The sequence below is a fragment of the Leucoraja erinacea genome, chromosome 3, assembly GCF_028641065.1.
Source record: "Leucoraja erinacea ecotype New England chromosome 3, Leri_hhj_1, whole genome shotgun sequence".
NCBI lineage: Eukaryota > Metazoa > Chordata > Chondrichthyes > Rajiformes > Rajidae > Leucoraja > Leucoraja erinaceus.
In genome coordinates this window covers 5,404,933-5,427,812 of record NC_073379.1, presented here as the reverse complement: position 1 = coordinate 5,427,812, position 22,880 = coordinate 5,404,933, and the positions used below count along the sequence as shown (strand labels likewise).

The 22,880-nt window shown below is 47.3% G+C and overlaps 1 protein-coding gene across 1 annotated transcript in view; it reads right to left on the bottom strand.

The window, feature by feature from the left end:
- The window catches only part of LOC129694963 (thrombospondin-4-like), a 113,041-nt gene that overhangs the window by 41,322 nt on the left and 48,839 nt on the right, over positions 1 to 22,880 (bottom strand). Inside the window, exons 7-11 of the mRNA XM_055631704.1 lie at positions 15,980 to 16,167; positions 12,626 to 12,763; positions 9,053 to 9,130; positions 7,136 to 7,288; positions 3,702 to 3,806 (exon numbers count right to left, since the gene is read on the bottom strand). Coding sequence (XP_055487679.1) covers positions 3,702 to 3,806; positions 7,136 to 7,288; positions 9,053 to 9,130; positions 12,626 to 12,763; positions 15,980 to 16,167 — 662 coding nt within the window. The remainder of the gene's footprint in view (positions 1 to 3,701; positions 3,807 to 7,135; positions 7,289 to 9,052; positions 9,131 to 12,625; positions 12,764 to 15,979; positions 16,168 to 22,880) is intronic.

The window sequence follows — 22,880 nt, the reverse complement described above, 5'->3', positions numbered from 1 at the left end:
TACGTCTTTTCTTTTAGTTTTATTCTATCCCTAACTTCTCATGGCTTGGTTTTTGCTCTGACATGCACTGTCAACTGTGGGACCTTCTATAGACAGGTGTGTGCCATTCCAAATCATGTACAATTAATTTAATTTAGCACCGGTGGACTCCAATCAAGTTGTAGAAACATCCCGAGGATAATCAATGGAAACAGGATGCACCGTAGCACATTTTAAAGTGTCATAGCAAAGGTTCTGAATACTTATGGAAATATGATATTTCACATTTCTTTTTAATTGCAAAAATTTCTAAACACCCGTTTTCGCTTCTTCTTTCAGGGGTATTGTTTGTAGATTGATGATAAAAAAAATTAATTTAATCCATTTTAATATAAGGCTGTAACGTATCAAAATGTGGACAAAGTGAAGGGGTCTGAATACTTTCTGAATGCACTGTATTTTGATTACACATTAGATCAAAATGACCTTGAAGCTCTGTTGGGGGAGTCCAGAACCAGGGGCCACTGTTTAAGAATAAGGGGTAAGCCATTTAGAACGGAGATGAGGAAACACTTTTTCACACAGAGAGTTGTGAGTCTGTGGAATTCTCTGCCTCAGAGGGCGGTTCTCTGGATGCTTTCAAGAGAGAGCTAGATAGGCCTCTTAAAGATAGCGAAGTCAGGGGATATGGGGAGAAGGCAGGAACGGGGTTCTGATTGGAGATGATCAGCCATGATCACAGAGCCACTGTCTGAAAAAAGCTCTGAGAATAGCTAAGGACAAACTGCACCCCCTCCACACACACCTGGATCTCCTGCCATCAGGCAAGAGATACCGTAGCATCAAAGCCCGGACTACCAGACTGCTAAACAGCTTCCTGCTACAGGCTGTGAGGCTGCTAAACAGTCACTCTGTACTCACAGTCACCTGGTTCTGCGGCTTTGCACTGACATTTTAATAACTCTGGCACTGGCCACTCAAATCAGCTGCCCTGGACATTTTAATGACTGTTTTTACTGTATTTTAATGTTGCTGTTTTACCTGCTTTTAACTATTTATACGGTTTCATCAGGGACTGGATTGTTTTTATTGTTATTATGTGTGAAATGTTTTAAGTTTCATCTGTGATGCTCCGGTATTCCCTGGGAAACGTCTTCTCATTTTGCACTGTACAACTGTTGCTTTGCAAGATGACAATAAAGGTTGATTGATTGAATGGCGGTGCTGGCTCGAAGGGCCGAATGGCCTACTCCTGCACCTATTGTCTATTGACCCCATTGTGGACACTGGACTTTTTCTCTGGAACTGATGCACCACAATGCTGAGAAAATATATTCTGAACTTTGCATTTCACCTTAGCTCAACCTATTGTACTTGAGTTGGACTTGATTGTATTTATGTATAGTCTTAACTGGCCAGGTCATAAGGTCATAAGGAATAGGAGTAGAATTAGGCCATTTGGCCCATCAAGTCTACTCCGCATTTCAATTTAGTTTAGTTTAGTTTAGAGATACAGCGCGGAAACAGGCCCTTCGGCCCACCGGGTCCGTGCCGACCAGCGATCCCTGCACACTAACACTATCCTACACACACGAGGGACAATTTTTACATTTACCAGGCCAATTAACATACAAAACCTGTACATCTTTGGAGTGTGGGAGTAAACCGAAGATCTCGGAGAAAACCCAAGCGGATCACAGGGAGAACGTACAAACTCCGTACAGACAGCACCCGAAGTCGGGATCGAACCCGGGTCTCCAGCGCTGCATTGGCTGTAAGGCAGGGACTCTACTGCTGCGCCACCGTAACTGTGACTGATCTATCTGATGGCTGATCTATCTCTCCCTCCTAACCCCATTCTCCTGCCTTCTCCCCGTAACCTCAGTTTGGATACCATGCAAAACTAAGCTTATCCATGGTACCTCGGTACACTGCTCATTTCATTGCAAAAGGATTTGAGTATAGGAGCAGGGAGGTTCTACTGCAGTTGTACAGGGTCTTGGTGAGACCACACCTGGAGTATTGCGTACAGTTTTGGTCTCCAAATCTGAGGAAGGACATTATTGCCATAGAGGGAGTGCAGAGACGGTTCACCAGACTGATTCCTGGGATGTCAGGACTGTCTTATGAAGAAAGACTGGATAGGCTTGGTTTATACTCTCTAGAATTTAGAAGATTGAGAGGGGATCTTATAGAAACTTACAAAATTCTTAAGGGGTTGGACAGGCTAGATGCAGGAAGATTGTTCCCAATGTTAGGGAAGTCCAGGACAAGGGGTCACAGCTTAAGGATAAAGGGGAAATCCTTTAAAACCGAGATGAGAAGAACCTTTTTCACGCAGAGAGTGGTGAATCTCTGGAACTCTCTGCCACAGAGGGTAGTTGAGGCCAGTTCATTGGCTATATTTAAGAGGGAGTTAGATGTGGCCCTTGTGGCTAAGGGGATCAGGGGGTATGGAGAGAAGGCAGGTACGGGATACTGAGTTGGATGATCAGCCATGATCATATTGAATGGCGGTGCAGGCTCGAAGGGCCGAATGGCCTACTCCTGCACCTAATTTCTATGTTTCTATGTCTATGTTTCTATGTTACACATGTCAATAATAAATCCTTGGCACTCGTTGCAATATTAAACCTAAACCTAAAGCTAAGCATGCATCAATCAAAGCCACATGCTGTGGGTTCCAGAGAAAGACACAAAGTGCTGGGGTAATATTGAATGGCGCTGCTGGCTCGAAGGGCCAAATGGCCAACTCCTGCACCTATTTCCTATGTTTCTACGTAACTCAGCAGGTCCAGCAGCATCTCTGCAGAACATGGACAGGTGACTTTTCAGGTTGGGACCATTTCATGTTCTCCAAAGATGCAGCCTGACCCGCTGAGTTCCTCCAGCACTTTGTGCCTTTCTTTGGTACACATAGTCTTTGGGTCTCTTGCCCAGAGTAGGGGAGAATCGAGAACCAGAGGACAAAGGTTTAAGGTGAAGGGGGATAGATTTTCCAGGAATCAGAGGGGTAACACACCAAAGGGTGGTGGGTGTATGGAACGAGCTGCCGGAGGAGGTAGTCGAGGCAGGTACAATTGCTATGTTTAAAAAGCAATTAGAGAGGTTCATGGATAGGACAGGTTTGGAGGGACATGGGCCAAATGCAGGCTGGTGAGACTAATGTAGATGGGACATGTTGGTCAGTGTGGGCAAGTTGGGGCTGAAGGGCCTGTTTCCACACTATATCACTGTAAGAGTCTATGACGCACCAGCTTCTGCAGTTCCTTGCTATTACACATGGCTTCCGGCTCTAAAGCCTTCTTTACCCTGTTGGTTCCTTTACCTCCTTTTGCAAGTCTCCACATGTCCCTTAACCAAGCAGAATATACATTGTTTAGTTATTTGGAGACACAGCGCTAAAACAGGCCCTTCGGCCCACCGAGTCTATGCCGACCAGCGATCCCCATACACTAACACTATCCTACTCACTAGAGCCAATTTACAGAAGCCAATTAACCTGTACGTGCTTGGAATGTGGGAGGAAACCAGAGCGCCTGGAGGAAACCCACACAGGTCACAGGGGAAAAAGGTACAAACTCCCTACCGACAGCGCCCGTAGTCAGGATGGAACCCGGGTCTCCGGCGTGCGAGGCAGCGACTCTACCGCTGCGCCACCGTGTTCTCGTGAGAGAATCCCATCGATTCTGGGGCGGAACGTGCAGCGAGCGTCTACTAACCTTTCTACAACTCTTGTCAGCGCACCTCAGCTCCTGGTCAGGATATCCGTCAATGTCAGTGTCTTTGCCACAAGTGTAGCCGTTTCCAGCCCAGCCGATTCCACACTGCGGAGAGGCACAAAGACACTATTAGCAGCCTGTCACACACGTAGCTGAAGGCTAGACCGCCCCTCAGCAGCAAAACACCCCCGCTGATCATTAAGTTATTGTACAGGCACCTTACGTTTCAGAGAGAGTTAGATTTAGCTCTTGGGGCCATAGGAATCAAGGGATATGGGGGGAAAAGCAGGAACGGAGTACTGATTTTGGATGATCAGCCAGGATCATATTGAATGGCGGTGCTGGCTTGAAGGACCGAATGGCCTACTCCTGCACCTATTTTTCTATGCTTCTGTGTTTTTGTGTTTATGCAAAGCACCTTTCTAGCCTGGGCCTCCTCCACTGTCAGAGTGAGGCACAATGCAAATTGGAGGAACTGCACCTCATATTTCGCTTGGGCAGTGGTATGAACATTGACTTCTCTAACTTCAAGAAACCCTTGCATCCGCTCTCTCTCCATCCCCCTCCAACCAAATCTTTGTACTAAGTTCAAAGTCATCTTGTTGAGTCTCATTGTCTGCAACTCCTTTTCACCCCAGCCTGTCATCGCTACTTTATTGCATGTCCTTCATTCATTAGTTCTATATCTCTCTATATTACCACCTAGATCTCTTGTTTCTCTTTCCCCTGACTTCCAGTCTGAAGAAGGGTCTCGACCCGAAACGTCACCTATTCCTTCACTCCAGAGATGCTGCCTGACCCGCTGAGTTACGCCAGCATTTTGTGTACCCATTTCCCTCTCCCTGTTCACCGTGGACAGCATGATTGTACTAATGTATAGTTTAGTTTAGTTTAGAGGTGCAGCACGGAAAAAGCCCCTTCGGCCCACCGAGTCCACGCCGACCCAGTACACCAGCTCTTTCCTACGCACCACGGACAATTTACAATCTTTACCGAAACCAATTAACCTACAAATCTTTGGATTGAGGGAGGATACAGGAGCACCCTGAGAAAACCCACGCGGTCATGGGGAGGACGTACAAACTCCGTACAGACACCGCCCGTGGTCTCGACGCTATTTATTCAGTCAGCCCACCACTTAAAAAAAAAAATTTTAATCAAAAAATGTATTCAATTATAACCATATAACCATATAACAATTACAGCACGGAAACAGGCCATCTCAGCCCTACAAGTCCGTGCCGAACAACTTTTTTCCCTTAGTCCCACCTGCCTGCACTCATACCATAACCCTCCATTCCCTTCTCATCCATTTGCCTATCCAATTTATTTTTAAATGATACCAATGAACCTGCCTCCACCACTTCCACACCGCTACCACTCTCTGAGTAAAGAAGTTCCCCCTCATGTTACCCCTAAACTTCTGTCCCTTAATTCTGAAGTCATGTCCTCTTGTTTGAATCTTCCCTATTCTCAAAGGGAAAAGCTTGTCCACATCAACTCTGTCTATCCCTCTCATCATTTTAAAGACCTCTATCGAGTCCCCCCTTAACCTTCTGCGCTCCAGAGAATAAAGACCTAACTTATTCAACCTATCTCTGTAACTTACTTGTTGAAACCCAGGCAACATTCTAGTAAATCTCCTCTGTACTCTCTCTATTTTGTTGACATCTTTCCTATAATTGGGCGACCAAAATTGTACACCATACTCCAGATTTGGTCTCACCAATGCCTTGTACAATTTTAACATTACATCCCAGCTTCAATACTCAATGCTCTGATTTATAAAGGCAAGCATACCAAAAGCTTTCTTTACCACCCTATCTATATGAGATTCCACCTTCAAGGAACTATGCACGGTTATTCCCAGATCCCTTTGTTCAACTATATTCTTCAATTCCCTACCATTTACCATGTACGTCCTATTTTGATTTGTCCTGCCAAGGTGTAGCACCTCACATTTATCAGCATTAAACTCTATCTGCCATCTTTCAGCCCATTTTTCCAAATGGCCTAAATCACTGTAGACTTTGGAAATCCTCTTCATTATCCACAACACCCCCTATCTTGGTATAGAAACATAGACATAGAAATTAGCTGCAGGAGTAGGCCATTCGGCCCTTCGAGCCTGCACCGCCATTCAATATGATCATGGCTGATCATCCAACTCAGTATCCCGTACCTGCCTTCTCTCCATACCCCCTGGTCCCCTTAGCCAGAAGGGTCACATCTAACTCCCTCTTAAATATAACCAATGAACTGGCCTCAACTACCCTCTGTGGCAGAGAGTTCCAGAGATTCACCACTCTCTGTGTGAAAAAAGTTCTTCTCATCTCGGTTTTAAAGGATTTCCCCCTTATCCTTAAGCTGTGACCCCGTGTCCTTGACTTCCCCAACATCGGGAACAATCTTCCTGCATCTAGCCTGTCCAACCCCTTAAGAATTTTGTAAGTTTCTATAAGATCCCCTCTCAATCTTCTAAATTCTAGAGAGTATAAACCAAGTCTATCCAGTCTTTCTTCATAAGACAGTCCTGACATCCCAGGAATCAGTCTGGTGAACCTTCTCTGCACTCCCTCTATGGCAATAATGTCCTTCCTCAGATTTGGAGACCAAAACTGTATGCAATACTCCAGGTGTGGTCTCACCAAGACCCTGTACAACTGCAGTAGAACCTCCCTGCTCCTATACTCAAATCCTTTTGCAATGAAAGCTAACATACCATTCGCTTTCATTACTGCCTGCTGCACCTGCATGCCTACCTTCAATGACTGGTGTACCATGACACCCAGGTCTCGTTGCATCTCCCCCTTTCCCAATCGGCCACCATACTTCATACTGCATCTGCATACTTATCAATTTACCACCCCTTCATCCAGATCATTGATGTACATGACAAACAACAAAGGACCCAACACAGATCCCTCTGGTCACCTGCTAGTCACCTGCCTCCAACCCGACAAACAGCCATCCACCATTACCCTCTGGCTTATTAAGAAATAATAATTATACTACAATAAAACAAGCCGGAACCCACCACCATACGACAATACAAACATATATCCATAATAACCTACTACGCAACTATGATACAATCCTTATTGAGGATACAATCAACACCCTGCAGAGCCCAGCGGTCCCGGAACTCCCTCAGGGTGCCCGTAGACAGGGCGTATTCCCTTTCCAACCCCACCCGGGCACGGACGTAACCCCGGAAAAGGGGCAGGCAGCCGGCTCGGGTAGAGCCCTCCACCGCCTGGCGCCGTGACTCGCGGATGGCCATCTTGGCCAGGCCCAGGAGCAACCCAACCAGGACATCACGCACTCCATGTACACACGTGGTACACAGACTCTTCCAGCCCGCAACAGTGGCAGGCGGCTGGCGAGTCTGCGCTGAACCACTGGTGCACGCGACGCCTGTGTGTTGAACTCACGATACAAATGATGACACCGTCTCTCTCCAGGAAGCACTGTGCATTGGCGTGGCAGGGGTTCAGCAGCCTGTTGTTGCAGCTCTTCTCAGGCTTGCAGCCTCTCACTTGGTTTCCGGTGTATCCACCCTCACAGTCTCCACATCTGAACGAACCCTGGAACAATCAGCAAAGGAATACATTGGCAAACTGTCCGGTGTTAAAGCAAAGCACTGCGGGCGCTGAAACTCATAAAGCAAACTAACGTGTGTGGGAACTAGTCAGGAAGCAGCCACGGTGAGATAAAAAGAGGTCATGTATAAAATCATACGATCATATATAAAATCCTGCATAAAACCATGAGAGGAATCGATCAGGTAGATTCGCCCACTCTGGGCAAGAGAGCCTGTGTAGGTGAATCGAGGACCAGAGGACATAGGTTCAAAGAGAAGGGGAGAAGATCAAATAGGAATCTGAGGGGTGACTTTTCCACACAAACGGTGGTGGGTGTATGGAACAAGCTGCCAGAGGAGGTAGTTGAGGCTGGGACTATCCCAACGCTTAAGAAACAGTTTGACAAGTACATGGATAAGACAGGTTTGGAGGGATATGGACCAAACACGGGTAGGTGTGACTAGTGTAGTTCGGACATTGTTGGTCGGTGTGGGCAAGTTGGGCCGAAGGTCCTGTTTCCACGCTGTATCGCTCTATGTCTATCATATCTTAGTTCAATTACCTTCACCAGTACATAATTCACAACGTTTAAGAAACATTTGGACAGGTACATGGATATGTCAGGTTTAGAGGGCTATGGGCCAAATGCAGGCAGGTGAGACTAGTGTAGGTGGGGCATGCCAAATGGCCCGTTTCCACTGTATGGCTATGAATGTCCAACTCCCTGAAAGTGGCATGATGGCTACTAGGGATTTAATACATTGGCCATCATCACTCTTGACTCATATAGGGAGAGGTTGGGCAGGCTAGCACTATAAGTCCTTGGAGCACAGGGGCTGAAGGGTGACAATAGACCATAGACAATAGACAACAGCGATCTTGTAGAAGTGTATAAGATTACGAGGGGAATAGATCGGGTAAATGCACAGAGTCTGTTACCCAGAGTAGGGGAATCAAGAACCAGAGGACATGGGTTGAAGGTGAGATGGGAAGGTATTAAGCACTCCTTGCAAGTTCATGAGTACAATACGATACCATACGATAGAACTTTATTTACCCCAGGAGGGAAACTGATCTGCTAACAGTCATAAAACACAAAATACATGAACATGAAATTAAAGTGACAAGTGGAAAGGATTGGGGACGTGCAAAGATTGGGGAGGGGGAGGGGGGTAAAATCGGTCTCAGTCTACCCCATGACAGAAGGGGGAGGAGTTGTACAGTTTGATAGCCACAGGGAAGAAGGATCTCCTGTGGCGTTCTGTGCTGCATCTTGGTGGAACCCCAGTCTGTTGCTGAAGGTGCTCCTCAGGTTGACCAGTGTGTCACGGAGGGGGGTGGGCGAGCTGTATTGTCCAGGATGCTCCGCAGTTTGAGGAGCATCCTCCCCTCCAAGACCAACCTCACCATGAATCCAACTCCAACTCAGCCCCCAGGATGGAGCCAGCCTTCCTGATGAGTTTGTTGACCCTATTGACAATGCAAGAACCAAAGGCAGAGAGATTGGAGCGGTAGTGGAAATAATGTGACAAGTGATGGAAGATCTGGGTCACGATTATGGTCAGGATGGAGCATGGAATCATCCTTCAATTTCCTCGCCATCGGCAAATCTATTCTGGTCAGGGAGAGGAAGAGAAAGAGAGAGGCAGTGAGAGACACAGTGCTGTAGGGAGAGACCGAACGGGGTCAAATGGAATAGGATGTACCACACAGGCAAAGTCAGTGTCGGATGTGAAGTGCATTGGAAGCACTGATCGAGGATCTTACCATGGTGTTGATACACTGGGAGTTGGGGGTACAGCCTCCATTCCTTCCATCGCTGCATTCATCCATGTCCACGCACACCTGCACGGTCAGGCACATTGCAATTTGGTTAGTTACACTGCTCATGGACCTTAATGCTCAGTCCTTCTCACCTTCTGGAGCTTAGTTCAGCCTAGTCGAGTCTAGTTTCGTTTTAGTTTAGTTTAGATAGACACAGCGCGGAAACAGGCCCTCTCCGCCCACCGTGTCCACGCCGACCAGCGATCCCCGCACACTAACACTATCCCACACCCACTAGGGACAATTTTTACATTCACCGACGCCGATGATCCAGCTTCGCGGCAAGAGGGCCTGAAAACACCGGGTTGGCCGAGGAGGCCAGATATAGGCCCCGACCTCGGGTGGACTATGAGGGGGAGAACTGGATATTTTTTAGTGCCTTCCCTCACAGTGAATTCTGCTGTGGGGGGACGTTTCATGTTGATTTCTATAGTGTACTGTTTCTGTGTCTTTTTTCTTTTTTCTTTTTCTCTTTTTTTGATTTGTATGGATTTATTGCATTGATCTGTTCAATTAATTTAATCAATCTCTGTAAAGCACTTTGGTTCAAATACTGGTTTTGTTGAAAAGTGCTATATAAATAAACATTATTATTATTATTATTATTATACCTGCACGTCTTTGGATTGTGGGAGGAAGCTGAAGATCTCTGAGAAAACCCACGCGGTCACGGGGAGAAGGTACAAACTCCAGACAGACAGCACCCATAGTCAGGATTGAACCCGGGTCTCTGGCGCTGCAAGCGCTGTAAGGCAGCAACTCTGCTGCTGCGCCACCGTTCCACCCACTGCAGTGGCAGTTCGTTTTGCTAGATCGGTGTGAAGTTTTGCAGAAACTCTTTCTCAAATCCTTCTCTCTACAGTGTGGAGTTTTCAATGCACTGGTAATGCCTATTGGCTTAATTCACTGCCTGTGCTTGTTTCTTGCAGCTGTTAACTTATTTTAAATCACTGCCTTAAAATACCTTTCGATTAGAATGAATTGCAAAATCCGTTTGTCTCTTATTAAAAATAATAATTAACTGGGCACATAGAAAGAGCTGCCAGAGGAGGTACAGAAACAGGTCATTTGGCCCAACGTGCCCATGCTGATCACCATGTCCCATCTACACTAGTCCCACCTGCCAGCATTTGGCCCATGTCCCTCTAAACCTGTCCTACCCATGTACCTGTCTAAGTGTTTGCTAAACGTTGCAATAGTCCCTGCCTCAACTACCTCCTCTGGCAGCTCGTTTTACCCACCCACCAGGCTTTGTGTAAAAAAAAAGTTACCCCTCAGATTCCCATTAAATCTTTCCCCCCTCACTTTCAACCTATGCCCTCTGGTGTTCAATTCCCCTATGCTCTGCAGAAAACCCGATTCATTCTCCTTATGATCTCACAGCGAACCTCACGGTAAGATACTTTACGATACGATAGAACTTTATTTATCCTAGGAGGGAAATTGATCTGCCAACCATCGTAAAAACATGATTTTTATGTGTCCACCATAAAAACACAAAATACATGAAACATGAAATTAAAGTGATGAGTGGAAAGGATTGGGGTTGTGCTGGGGGGAGGGAGGGGGCAATCAGTCTCAGTCTACTCCAAAGATCTTATAGCGGAGCAAGATAGACTACTCCTGCTAAATGCAATGGACTGACGTGTAGTACGCTATAGAGGGGGATCATGGGCATTTTCCACGCCCATTTTAGCAACCTGAGCCTACCTGACCCGACCCGACTCGCACTGTAATCAATGTTGCGGGACAACAGTTTGTGTGGGTCAGATTCATAAATCTGTCAGTTCAAACTTCTTGTCAAGAATAAAATTTGATTCTGGTAATTGTCTTTTTTAATGTTTTTTAAATCATTTCTTTTTAAATGGCTCACAAGCAGTGTTTGAGTTGATTTTGTAGTAACCGGAACCGACCCAACTCGCAGGGTGATTGACAGGGGGGGACTTTTTGTGCGTGATTATAGGGTTAGATTCATAATTCTGTTAGTTCATAATTCTGTTGATTCTTGTTAAAGAATAAAATGTTTATAAACACACATACATGAAAATTATATAAATGTATATAATACACACAATTATATTTCTTCTAATGCAATAATGAACTTTATTTCAGACTAGACAAGGGACATTAAATAAGAAACATTGTCTTGGGGCACTCTCTCTCCTTGCTGCCCCGGGCCCCGCACTCTCTCTCCCCGCTGCCCCGGACCCCGCACTCCCTCTCCCCGCTGCCCCGGGCCCCGCACTCCCCGGACTCTCTCCCCGCTGCCCTGCACTCTCTCTCCTCGCTGCCCCGGGCCCCGCACTCTCTCTCCCCGCTGCCCCGCACTCCTTCTCCCCGCTGCCCCGGACCCCGCACTCTCTCTCCCCGCTGCCCCGGGCCCCGCACTCCTTCTCCCCGCTGCGGATCCAATCTTTGGCCTGAAGCAAGAAGGCGGGAGCAAGAAAGCGGAACAAGATGGCGGAGTCAGGTTGCTAAAATGTGTCCTATAATCTCCCATGAATCCGCCCATGAGCGTACCTCACGTTTGCGTGAGAGTAACCCATCTTGCTCTGGTATAGGATCTTTGGTCTACTCCACGACAGAAAGGGGAGGAGTTGTACAGTTTGACAGCCACAGGGAAGAAGGATCTCCTGTGGCGTTCTGTGCTGCATCTTGGTGGAACCAGTCTGTTGCTGAAGGTGCTCCTCAGGTTGACCAGTGTGTCACGGAGGGGGTGAGCTGTATTGTCCAGGATGCTCCGCAGTTTGAGGAGCATCCTCCCCTCCAAGACCAACCTCACCATGAATCCAACTCTACCCCCACCCCCAGGATGGAGCCAGCCTTCCTGATGAGTTTCTTGATGCTATTGGCGTCCGCAACCTTCGCCCTGCTGTCCAGCACACGGCAGCGAAGAAGATGGCACTGGCTACCACCGATTGGTAGAACATCTGCAGCATCTTACTGCAGATGTTGAAGGAGCCTCAGCGTTCCTGGACCAGTCCCGCTTACTATCCAGGTGCACTCCAAGGTATTTGTACTCCTTGGTAAACTGCGCATCCACGCCATTGATGGAGACAGGGGACATAGAAACATAGAAACATAGAAATTAGGTGCAGGAGTAGGCCATTCGGCCCTTCGAGCCTGCACCGCCATTCAATATGATCATGGCTGATCATCCAACTCAGTATCCCGTACCTGCCTTCTCTCCATACCCCCTGATCCCCTTAGCCACAAGGGCCACATCTAACTCCCTCTTAAATATAGCCAATGAAGTGGCCTCAACTACCCTCTGTGGCAGAGAGTTCCAGAGATTCACCACTCTCTGCGTGAAAAAAGTTCTTCTCATCTCGGTTTTAAAGGATTTCCCCTTTATCCTTAAGACACGGGTGTTCCTCTCCTCCTAAAGACCACCACCACCACCACCAACTCCTTGAGGACTCCTTGCTGGCTGTTCACTACTAACCCACTGGTACAAAATACCTTTTCGGCCATTGAGGTTTTGTGCAAAGAGTTTGTGCTTTGCCTGAAGTTTACCTGTTTATGTATCCTTGCGTGTTCCACTCCTACTCCTGACACGCTACGGCCAGTGTAGCCCGCTGGGCAATCCTCACACTTGTAACCTGGGAATGTATTCACACAGCGAACTCCAGCAGAACACGGGCTGATCCGACACTACAAGGAAACAACATGAGAATGAAAGGAGGTAGACAAAAATGCCGGAGAAACTCAGCGGGTGAGGCAGCACCTGCGGAGCGAAGGAAATACGCGACGTTTCGGGTCGAGACTCGAGACTTCAGGCTGAAGAAGGGTCTCAACCCAAAACGTTGCCTATTTCCTTCGCTCAGCAGATGCTGCCTCACCCGCTGAGTTTCACCGGCATTTTTGTCAACCTGCGATTTTCCAGCATCTACAGTTCCTTCTTAGAATTAAAGGACGTTCCTTTAGGAAGGAGATGAGGAGGTAATTTTTTTCAGGCAGAGGGTGATGAATAGGTGGAATTCAATGCCACAGAAGGCTGTGGAGGCCGTCAATTAATATTTTTAAGGCAGGGAACTAAACTAAGTTACAGAGATAGGTTGAATAAGTTAGGTCTTTATTCTCTGGAGCGCAGAAGGTTAAGGGGGGACCTGATAGAGGTCTTTAAAATGATGAGAGGGATAGACAGAGTTGATGTGGACAAGCTTTTCCCTTTGAGAATAGGGAAGATTCAAACAAGAGGACATGACTTCAGAATTAAGGGACAGAAGTTTAGGGGTAATATGAGGGGGAACTTCTTTACGCAGAGAGTGGTAGCAGTGTGGAATGAGCTTCCAGTGGAAATGGTGGAGGCAGGTTCATTGGTATCATTTAAAAATAAATTGGATAGGCATATGGATGAGAAGGGAATGGAGGGTTATGGTATGAGTGCAGGCAGGTGGGACTAATGGAAAAAAAGTTGTTCAGCATGGACTTGTAGGGCCGAGATGGCCTGTTTCCGTGCTGTAATTGTTATATGGTTATATTGTTATATGGGAAAGATAGATAGAATTCTTGATTAGTACGGGTGTCAGGGGTTATGGGGAGGAGGCAGGAGAATTGGGTTGAGGGGGATGGCTAGATCAGCCATGATTGATGGCGGAGTAGATTTGATGGGCCGAATGGCCTCATTCTTCTCCTATCACTTATTAGACACAACTCCTGATGAAAAGTGCTTGTGAATAAAGGCTAATGCGGTTTAGTTTAGAGACACAGCGCAGAAACAGGCCTCTCGGCCTACTGAGTCCGCGCCGACCACTGATCCCCATGCACTAGCACAGCAGACAGTTTGCAATTTTAACCAAGCCAATTAACCTGTACGTCTTTGGATGAAAACTGGAGCACCTGCGGAAAACCCTCCTCCTGGATCATGAAGAGAACGTACAAACTCCGTACAGACAGCATCTGTAGCCAGGATGGAACCCGGGTCTCTGGTGCTGTAAGGCAGCAACTCTACCGCTGTGCCACCATATGGATAAATAAAGATTTAGAAATAAATTGATATGTGTGTTTCTTGGTAAATTATAAGGCTAGGCTTGTATTCACTGGAGTTTAGAAGGATGAGGGGACATCTTATAGAAACATATACAATTATAAAAGGACTGGACAAGCTAGATGCAGGAAAAATGTTCCCGATGTTGGGCGACAGATAGCGCAATGGGCTAAGTGTTTGGCTGGTGACCGGAAGGTAGCCGGTTCGAATCCCGCTTGGAGTGCATACTGTCGTTGTGTCCTTGGGCAAGACACTTCATCCACCTTTGCCTGCGTGTGAATGTGTGTGAATGTGTGTGAATGTGTGTGAGTGATTGGTGGTGGTCGGAGGGGCCGTAGGCGCAGATTAGCAGCCACGCTTCCGTCAGTCTGCCCCAGGGCAGCTGTGGCTACAGAAGTAGCTCACCACCACCGAGTGTGACTGAGGAGTGAATGAATAATGCGATGTAAAGCGCCTTGAGTATCTAGAAAGGCGCTATATAAATCCCATCCATTATTATTATTATTAATGTTGGGCGAGTCCAGAACCAGGGGCCACAGTCTTAGAATAAAGGGGAGGTCATTTAAGACTGAGGTGAGAAAAAACGTTTTCACCCAGAGAGTTGTGAATTTATGGAATTCCCTGCCACAGAGGGCAGTGGAGGCCAAATCACTGGATGGATTTAAGAGAGAGTTAGATAGAGCTCCAGGGGCTAGTGGAGTCAAGGGATATGGGGAGAAGGCAGGCACGGGTTATTGATAGGGGATGATCAGCCATGATCACAATGAATGGCGGTGCTGGCTCGAAGGGCCGAATGGCCTCCTCCTGCACTTATTTTCTATGTTTCTATGTTTTTATGTTTCTTTGTTTTTATAATCAAGAATCGGCATGGTGAACAAGGGTCCTCCCACACAATGTCATAGTGGTAGAGTCCCCGGGATCGATCCCAACTATGCGTGCTGTCTATACGGAGTTTGTATGTTCTCCCCGTGACCTGCTTGGCTTTTACCCGGGTTCGCCAGTTTCCTCCCACACTCCAGAGACGGACAGGCTTTAAAGGCAGTAAAGAAAGTGAATGGTATGTTAGCTTTCATTGCAAAAGGATTTGAGTATAGGAGCAGGGAGGTTCTACTGCAGTTGTACAGGGTCTTGGTGAGACCACACCTGGAGTATTGCGTCCAGTTTTGGTCTCCAAATCTGAGGAAGGACATTATTGCCATAGAGGGAGTGCAGAGACGGTTCACCAGACTGATTCCTGGGATGTCAGGACTGTCTTATGAAGAAAGACTGGATAGACTTGGTTTCTACTCTCTAGAGTTTAGAAGATTGAGAGGGGATCTTATAGAAACTTACAAAATTCTTAAGGGGTTGGACAGGCTAGATGCAGGAAGATTGTTCCCGATGTTGGGGAAGTCCAGGACAAGGGGTCACAGCTTAAGGATAGAGGGGAAATCCTTTAAAACCGAGATGAGAAGAACTTTTTTCACACAGAGAGTGGTGAATCTCTGGAACTCTCTGCCACAGAGGGTAGTTGAGGCCAGTTCATTGGCTATATTTAAGAGGGAGTTAGATGTGGCCCTTGTGGCTAAGGGGATCAGGGGGTATGGAGAGAAGGCAGGTACGGGATACTGAGTTGGATGATCAGCCATGATCATATTGAATGGCAGTGCAGGCTCGAAGGGCCGAATGGCCTACTCCTGCACCTATTTTCTATGTTTCTAAAGATTAATTGGCTTGGGTACAATTGCAAATTGTCGCTAGTGGGCGTAGGATAGCGTTAATGTGCGGGGATCGCTGGTCGGCGCGGACTCTCTTTCCGCGCTGTAGCTCTGAAGTAAACTAAACTAATCAGATAGAGGAAAAGGAAAACGACAGCAGCCATTTTGGTGTTTGACTCTCACCTCATCTTCATCGGTACATCGGATTCCATCGCCCACAAACCCCTTTGGGCACGGTCCGCACCGGAATCCATCCTTCGTGTCCACACACTTCACCCCACGGAAGCAGGAGTCAGTGGCGCAGCGCGGTTTAGGGGTGGTGGGGACCACGGGCCGCATGTTCAGCTCCTCCAGATCGGTTAAACCAATACCTACAATAAGAAATGGGACATCAAGTAACCGTTGTGTCGGTGCCAATTTTGTGTCGGGAAATCACATCTGAAACGTCAAAGGCTTGAGGGCAGGGCGTAGGGTCACAATCAGAATCAGAATCGCACTTAATTTGCCAAGTATGTCGTGCAACATACGAGGAGTTTCGTTGGCCTGGTCAGTCATACAATTCAAAGCAACAAATCACTCAAAAACACATTTTAACATGAACATCAACCACAGTGACTCCTGCACATTCCTCACTGTGATGGAAAGCAAAATAAAGTTCAAGTCCCTTCCCTTAGTTCTTCCTCAGTCGTGTAGGTGCAGGAGCAGGCCATTTGGCCCTTCGAGCCAGCACCGCCATTCAATGTGATCATGGCTGATCATCCCCAATCAGTACCCCGTTCCTGCCTTCTCCCCATATCCCCTGACTCTGCTATTTTTAAGATCCCTATTTATCTCTCTCTTGAAAGCATCCAGAGAACCTGCCTCCACCGCCCTCCGAGGCAGAGAATTCCACAGACTCATCACTCTCTGTGAGAAAAAATGTTTCCTCGTCCCTGTTCGAATACTACTTATTCTTAAACTGTGGCCCCTGGTTCTGGACTCCCCCCAACATTGGGAACATGTTTCCTGCCTCTAGCGTGTCCAAGCCCTTAACAATTTGCCATGTTTCAATGAAATCCCCTGATGGAAAAATGTATGTAACTTATTTCCTTGTGTATTCTATCTGTGTCTGTACAAGATTGTTTACCAAAACTGCCTAGGGCACAAGTAATTGACAGGTCTCGGTCAAGAGATTAAGAGTCTATCACAGAACTTGCAGAATGGCTAATCTTGCTCCGGTGTAACTTTCCACAGCTAAATGTTATTTCCTTTGAATCCCGAGTGTCCTTGTTCATTACCATTTGTCTGGATGCTTTTTGTCTAAATCAATGTATTAAAGAGATGGTTTTCAGCATTAGCTCAGAGAGGACTCCCACATACACTTGGGCTCTGTGTGACTCTCTCTCTCTCAATAAAGTTCGTTCAGTTTCTACCGCTGTTTTTGTAATAGTCTTTGTTGGAATATTTCTAACATACCCTCTCATCCTTCTAAACTCCAGAGTGTACAAGCCCAGCTGCTCCATTCCCTCAGCATATGACAGTCCCGCCATCCCAGGAATTAACCTTGTAAACCTACGCTGTACTCCCTCAATAGCAAGAATGTCCTTCCTCAAATTAGGGGACCAAAACTGCACACAATACTCCTCAAGTGTGATCCCACTAGGGCTCTGTACAACTGCAGAAGGACCTCTTTGCTCCTATATTCGACTCCTCTTGTTATAAAGGCCAACATGCCATTCACTTTCTTCACTGCCTGCTGTACCTGCATGCTTTCTTTCATAGACTGATGTACAAGGATCCCCAGATCCCGTTGTAATTCCCCTTTTCCCAACTTGACGCCATTTAGATAGTAATCTGCCTTCCTGTTTTTGCTACCAAAGTGGATAACCTCACATTTATCCACATTAAACTTCATCTGCCATGCATCTGCCCACTCCCCCAACCCGTCCAAGTCGCCCTGCATTCTCATAGCATCCTTCTCACAGTTCACACTGCCAGCCAGCTTTGTGTCATCTGCAAATTTGCTAATGTTACTTTGAATCTCGTCATCCAAATCATTGATGTATGTTTTTAAAAGCTGCGGTCCCAGCACCGAGCTTTGCGGTACCCCACTAGTCACTGCCTGCCATTCTGAAAGGAACCCGTTAATCCCTACTCTTTCCTGTCTGCCAACCACTTCTCTATCCATGTCAGCACTCTACCCCCAATACCATGTGCCCTAATTTTGCCCACTAATCTCCTATGTGGGAGAAAGTTCAGCTACACTACATCCACTGGCTCTCCCTTGTCCATGTTCCTAGTTACATCTTCAAAAAATTCCAGAAGATTAGTCAAGCATGATTTCCCCTTCGTAAATCCCTGCTGACTTGGACCGATCCTGTTACTGCTATCCAAATGTGTGGCTATTTCATCTTTTATAATTGACTCCAGCATCTTCCCCAAAACCGATGTCAGGCTAACTGGTCTATAATTCCCGGTTTTCTCTCTCCCGCCTTTCTTAAAAAGTGGGATAACATTAGCTACCCTCCAATCCACAGGAACTGATCCCGAGTTTATAGAACATTGGAAAATTATCACCTATGCATCCACGCTTCTAGAGCCACTTCCTTAAGTACCCTGGGATGCAGACCATCAGGCCCTGGGGATTTATCAGCCTTCAGTCCCATCAGTCTATCCAACACCATTTCCTGCCTAATGTGGATTTCCTTCAGTTCCTCTGTCACCCCAGAAAACCAGATCCTCTGGTCACTAGTACATCAGGAAGATTGTTTGTGTCCTCCTTAGTGAAGACGGATCCAAAGTACCTGTTCAACTCATCTGCCATTTCCTTGTTCTCCATAATAAATTCACCATTTTCAGTCTTCAAGGGTCCAACTTTGGTCTTAACTAATTTTTTCTAGGGTCTACTTTCTCACTTTACTTCCTTCTCTAACTTCTTTTCTAAGGGGCTTTCTTTTCCTTACACTCTTGCACTTCACGACTCTTGCGCACTTTCTTTACTTTCCTTACTTCTATCTTTTTCTTAAAGCTCAAAAAAAAAATGAAACGGTACAAAAAATGTATTAAGATATATGTTGTGTAGTATTGTAATTTACCGTACTTCTAATTAAAAAATAAATAAAAATAAAAAAATAAATAAAAACCTAATTTTTTCCTCCTCACATACCTAAAGAAGCTTTTACTATCCTGCTTTATATTCTTGGCTAGCTTACCTTCGTACCTCATCTTTTCTCCCCATATTGTCTTTTTGGTTATCTTCTGTTGTTCTTTAAACATTATCCAATCCTCTTGCTTCCCGCTCATCTTTGCTACGTTGTACTTTTCGCTTTAATTTTTATACTGTCCCTGACGTCCCTTGTCAGCCATGGTCGTTCCTTTCTCCCCTTGGAATCTTTCTTCCTCCTAGGAATGAACTGATCCTGCACCTTCTGTATTATTCCTAGAAACACCTGCCATTTTTGTTCCACTGTCATCCCTGCTAGTGTATCTTTCCAGTCAACTTTGGCCAGCTCCTCCCTCATGGCCCCATAGTCCCCTTTATTCAACTGCAACACTGACACCTCCGATCTACTCTTCTCCCTCTCCAATTGTAGATTAAACCTGACCACGTTATGGTCACTGCCTCCTAATGGCCCATTAACCTCGAGGTCCTTTATCAAATCCGGTTCATTACATAACACTAAATCCAGAATTGCCTTCTCCCTGGTAGGCTCCAATACAAGCTGTTCAAAGAATCCATCACGAAGGCACTCTACAAAGTCCCTTTCTTGGGGTCCAGTACCAACCTGATTTTCCCAGTCTACCTGCATATTGAAATCTCCCATAACAACCACAGCATTACTTTTGCTACATGCCAATTTAAACTCCTGATTCAACTTACGCCCTATATCCAGGCTACTGTTTGGGGGCCTGTAGATTAGTCCCATTAGGGTCTTTTTACCATTACAATTCCTTAGTTCTATCCATACTGACTCCACATCTCCTGTTTCAATGTCACCCCTTGCAAGGAACTGAATTTCATTCCTCACCAACAGGGCAACCCCACCCCCTCTGCCCACCTGTCTGTCTTTTCGATAGGAGGTGTACCCTTGAATATCCAGTTCCCAGCCCTGGCCCTCTTGCAGCCATGTCTCAGTAATTCCCACAACATCATACTTGCCAGTTTTTAACTGAGCCTCAAGCTCGTTCACTTTATTCCTTATACTCCGCGCATTCATATACAACACTTTGACCTCCGTATTCACTTCCCCTCTCGCAATTGGCCCTGACCTTACTCTGTTGTCCATTCTCGAACTTTCCTTCCCATTAATTCGAGAATCTTTTGTAATTTTTCCTGTAGCCACTTCCCCTTCAACTCCATCTTTATACTCCCAATTTGTCAACCCCTCCCCCCCACTATTTAGTTTAAACCCACACGTGTAGCCCTAACAAACTTGCCTGCCAGAATGTCGGTCCCCCTCCAGTTAAGGTGTAACCCGTCCCTTTTGTACAGGTCACCCCTGCCCCAGAAGAGATCCCAGTGGTCTATAAATCTAAATCCTTGCTCCCTGCACCAGCCCCTCAGCCACACATTCAGATCCCCTATCTCCCTGTTCCTGTCCCCATTAGCACGAGGTACTGGAAGCAATCCAGAGATAACCACCCTAGAAGTCCGGCATTTCAGTCTTCTTCACAACTCTCTGAACTCATGTTGGAGAACATCCTTCCTCTTCTTCCCGATGTCGTTTGTGCCCACATGCACAAGTATTTCCGGCTGTTCACCTTCACTCTCGGGGACGTTCAGAATTTGGCTCGTGACATCCTGAACCCTGGCACCAGGGAGGCAACAGACCATCCTCGCATCTCGTCTGCCGCCACAGAATCTCCTGTCCGCTCCTCGGACAATGTAGTCACCCACCACTAGGGCTCTGCCCGATGTCGGTCTCGCCGGTCGAGTCCCATCTCCAGGAACGGAGCCACCGACGTGTCCGCCGCTCGGACTGGAAACATGGTCTTCCCCGGACAGTTCCCAAGAGGGCGTACCTGTTTTCATTAGGCACAGCCACCTGAGTCTTCTGCACTCCACGATTTCCACCCTTTCTCTCCATCTCTGGATCTTCCCGTATCCTCGGCGTGACTATCTCACCATAGGACCTGTCCAGGAAACACTCGTTTTCCCGGATGGCCCTGAGGTGATCCAGCTGCTTCTCCAGTGCCCCAACACGTTCCTTTAGGAGCTGAAGCTGGACACACACTTGCCACAGTTGTAGCAGCCAGAGGCTCCATCTGTGTCCCTGGGCTCCCACATTCTGCAAGCCTCACACTGTCTCATCCGCCCCCGACATGTGTTCACCGCGTTCTGTCCTCTCGCATTTTATGTGTAGCCTCCTCTCCTCAGCCAAAGACTCACACTTTTCTCACAGGGCACTTCCCTCACAAGGCCGCTCCCTCACTGCCGCTCCCTAAGAGCCATGCCTCGAGCCCCCGTTGACGGGACAATCTTGACTCCCATAGCCGGCGGCATTCGGGCCCTCCGCATCAAGGCGAACAGCTACCCCCATGCTGGACGATCAAACCTCGCGTCGGGGCTGGTCGAACCTTCCACTACGTCGGTGCTCCCGACTAGCCTCTCCCGAGACTGCGAGCCCTTGATGGTAAAGTCCACGGTGGGAGCGATCCCAGACAAGGGATCAACTCCAATGTTAAGTCCGCGCCCCGCGATAGGGGTCAAAGTCAGTCCAAGGAGGTTTCCAACTACATGGACGTTAGGCCGCAGAGCTTCCGGAGAACGTGACCCGAAAATTAATCACATCTCCGGCAAGGTAAGAACTTGAAAATAAAGTTTCCCCCGATCCCTTCCCCCTCCCCACATAAAACAAACCGAAGAACATTAAAACAAACTTTTAACACACTAAAAATAACAAAAAGAATGGAAAAACAAACAGACTGCTGGCAGAGCAGCCATCGCCCCGGCGCCCCTGGTGGCATAAAGGATAGGAGTAGAATTACACCATTCGGCCCATCAAGTCTACCCCGCCATTCAATCATGGCTGATCAATCTCACCCTCCTGACCCCTTTAAGGTGAGTGGGGCAAAGTTTAAAGGAGGTTAAACCAGCCTCAATTGACTCCATCTACATGTCACGCTGCCTCGGCAAAAACCAGTCTCACCCCGGTCACTCCCTCTTCTCCCCGCTCTCATCAGGCAAGAGCTACACAATTTTGAAAGCGCACACCTCCTGATTCAGGGACGGTTTCTTCCCAGCTGAACCGTCCTCTCCTCAGCTAGAGTCCGATCAGGAACTCCCATCTACCTCGTTAGAGCACTTTGAACTATCTTTAATCAAACTTTATCAGAAATTCCTCCCCATCTCCATTTTGAAGACACGTCCTTTTATTCTGAGGCTGCGCACTCTGGTCCGGGACTTTCCACATACTGGAAACATTCTTTCCACATCCGAGGCCCACTGTGTCTCCCATCTTCCTTCCTCGAAAATATCCCAGGGCCCTACCTCAATCTGTCACAGTCTGCCCTCTCCTCATTCTCATCCACTTCACCTCCCGGTACTTTTCCACCGGTCCCTCCTTCTCCTCGCCTGCCACTCCCCTCTCATCAGCCCAACTCTCCTCACCTGTTGCACTCAGTTGCCTCTGATTACCAATTAACCCGGTATATAGACTCTCCTCACCATTCACACAGTGCCAGATTGTTCTCAGCATTCATGCAAGACTCTCCAGCGATTTCCCGACTGACTACACGGATTCGAACCTGCCTGCCCCTGACCATTCCGTCCTGTCGTCTTCCCGGATATCACCTCAGCCTTCTGTCCCCGACGGCCTTCGTCCCGTACTTCCTGGTTTCTGTCTGCCTCTCTCCTGGGCTGTTTGGTGTATCCCTGCAACGGCTCCTCGACTTCCTGCCTGGCTTCGACTCTCCTTTCGTCTGTCCCTCGCTGGTTTGTTTGCATCGTGTGTTGGATCTCCTGGTTACCGGACCTTCCGCTACCCCGACTACGTCTCCTGCCTGCCCCTCTTCGGAACCCTCGCTCAATCCTGAGCCTCTGTGTGAGTACGGTGTACCCATTCCTGTGTTTCTACTCTGTGCTACTATTGGGTACAGGCTATAC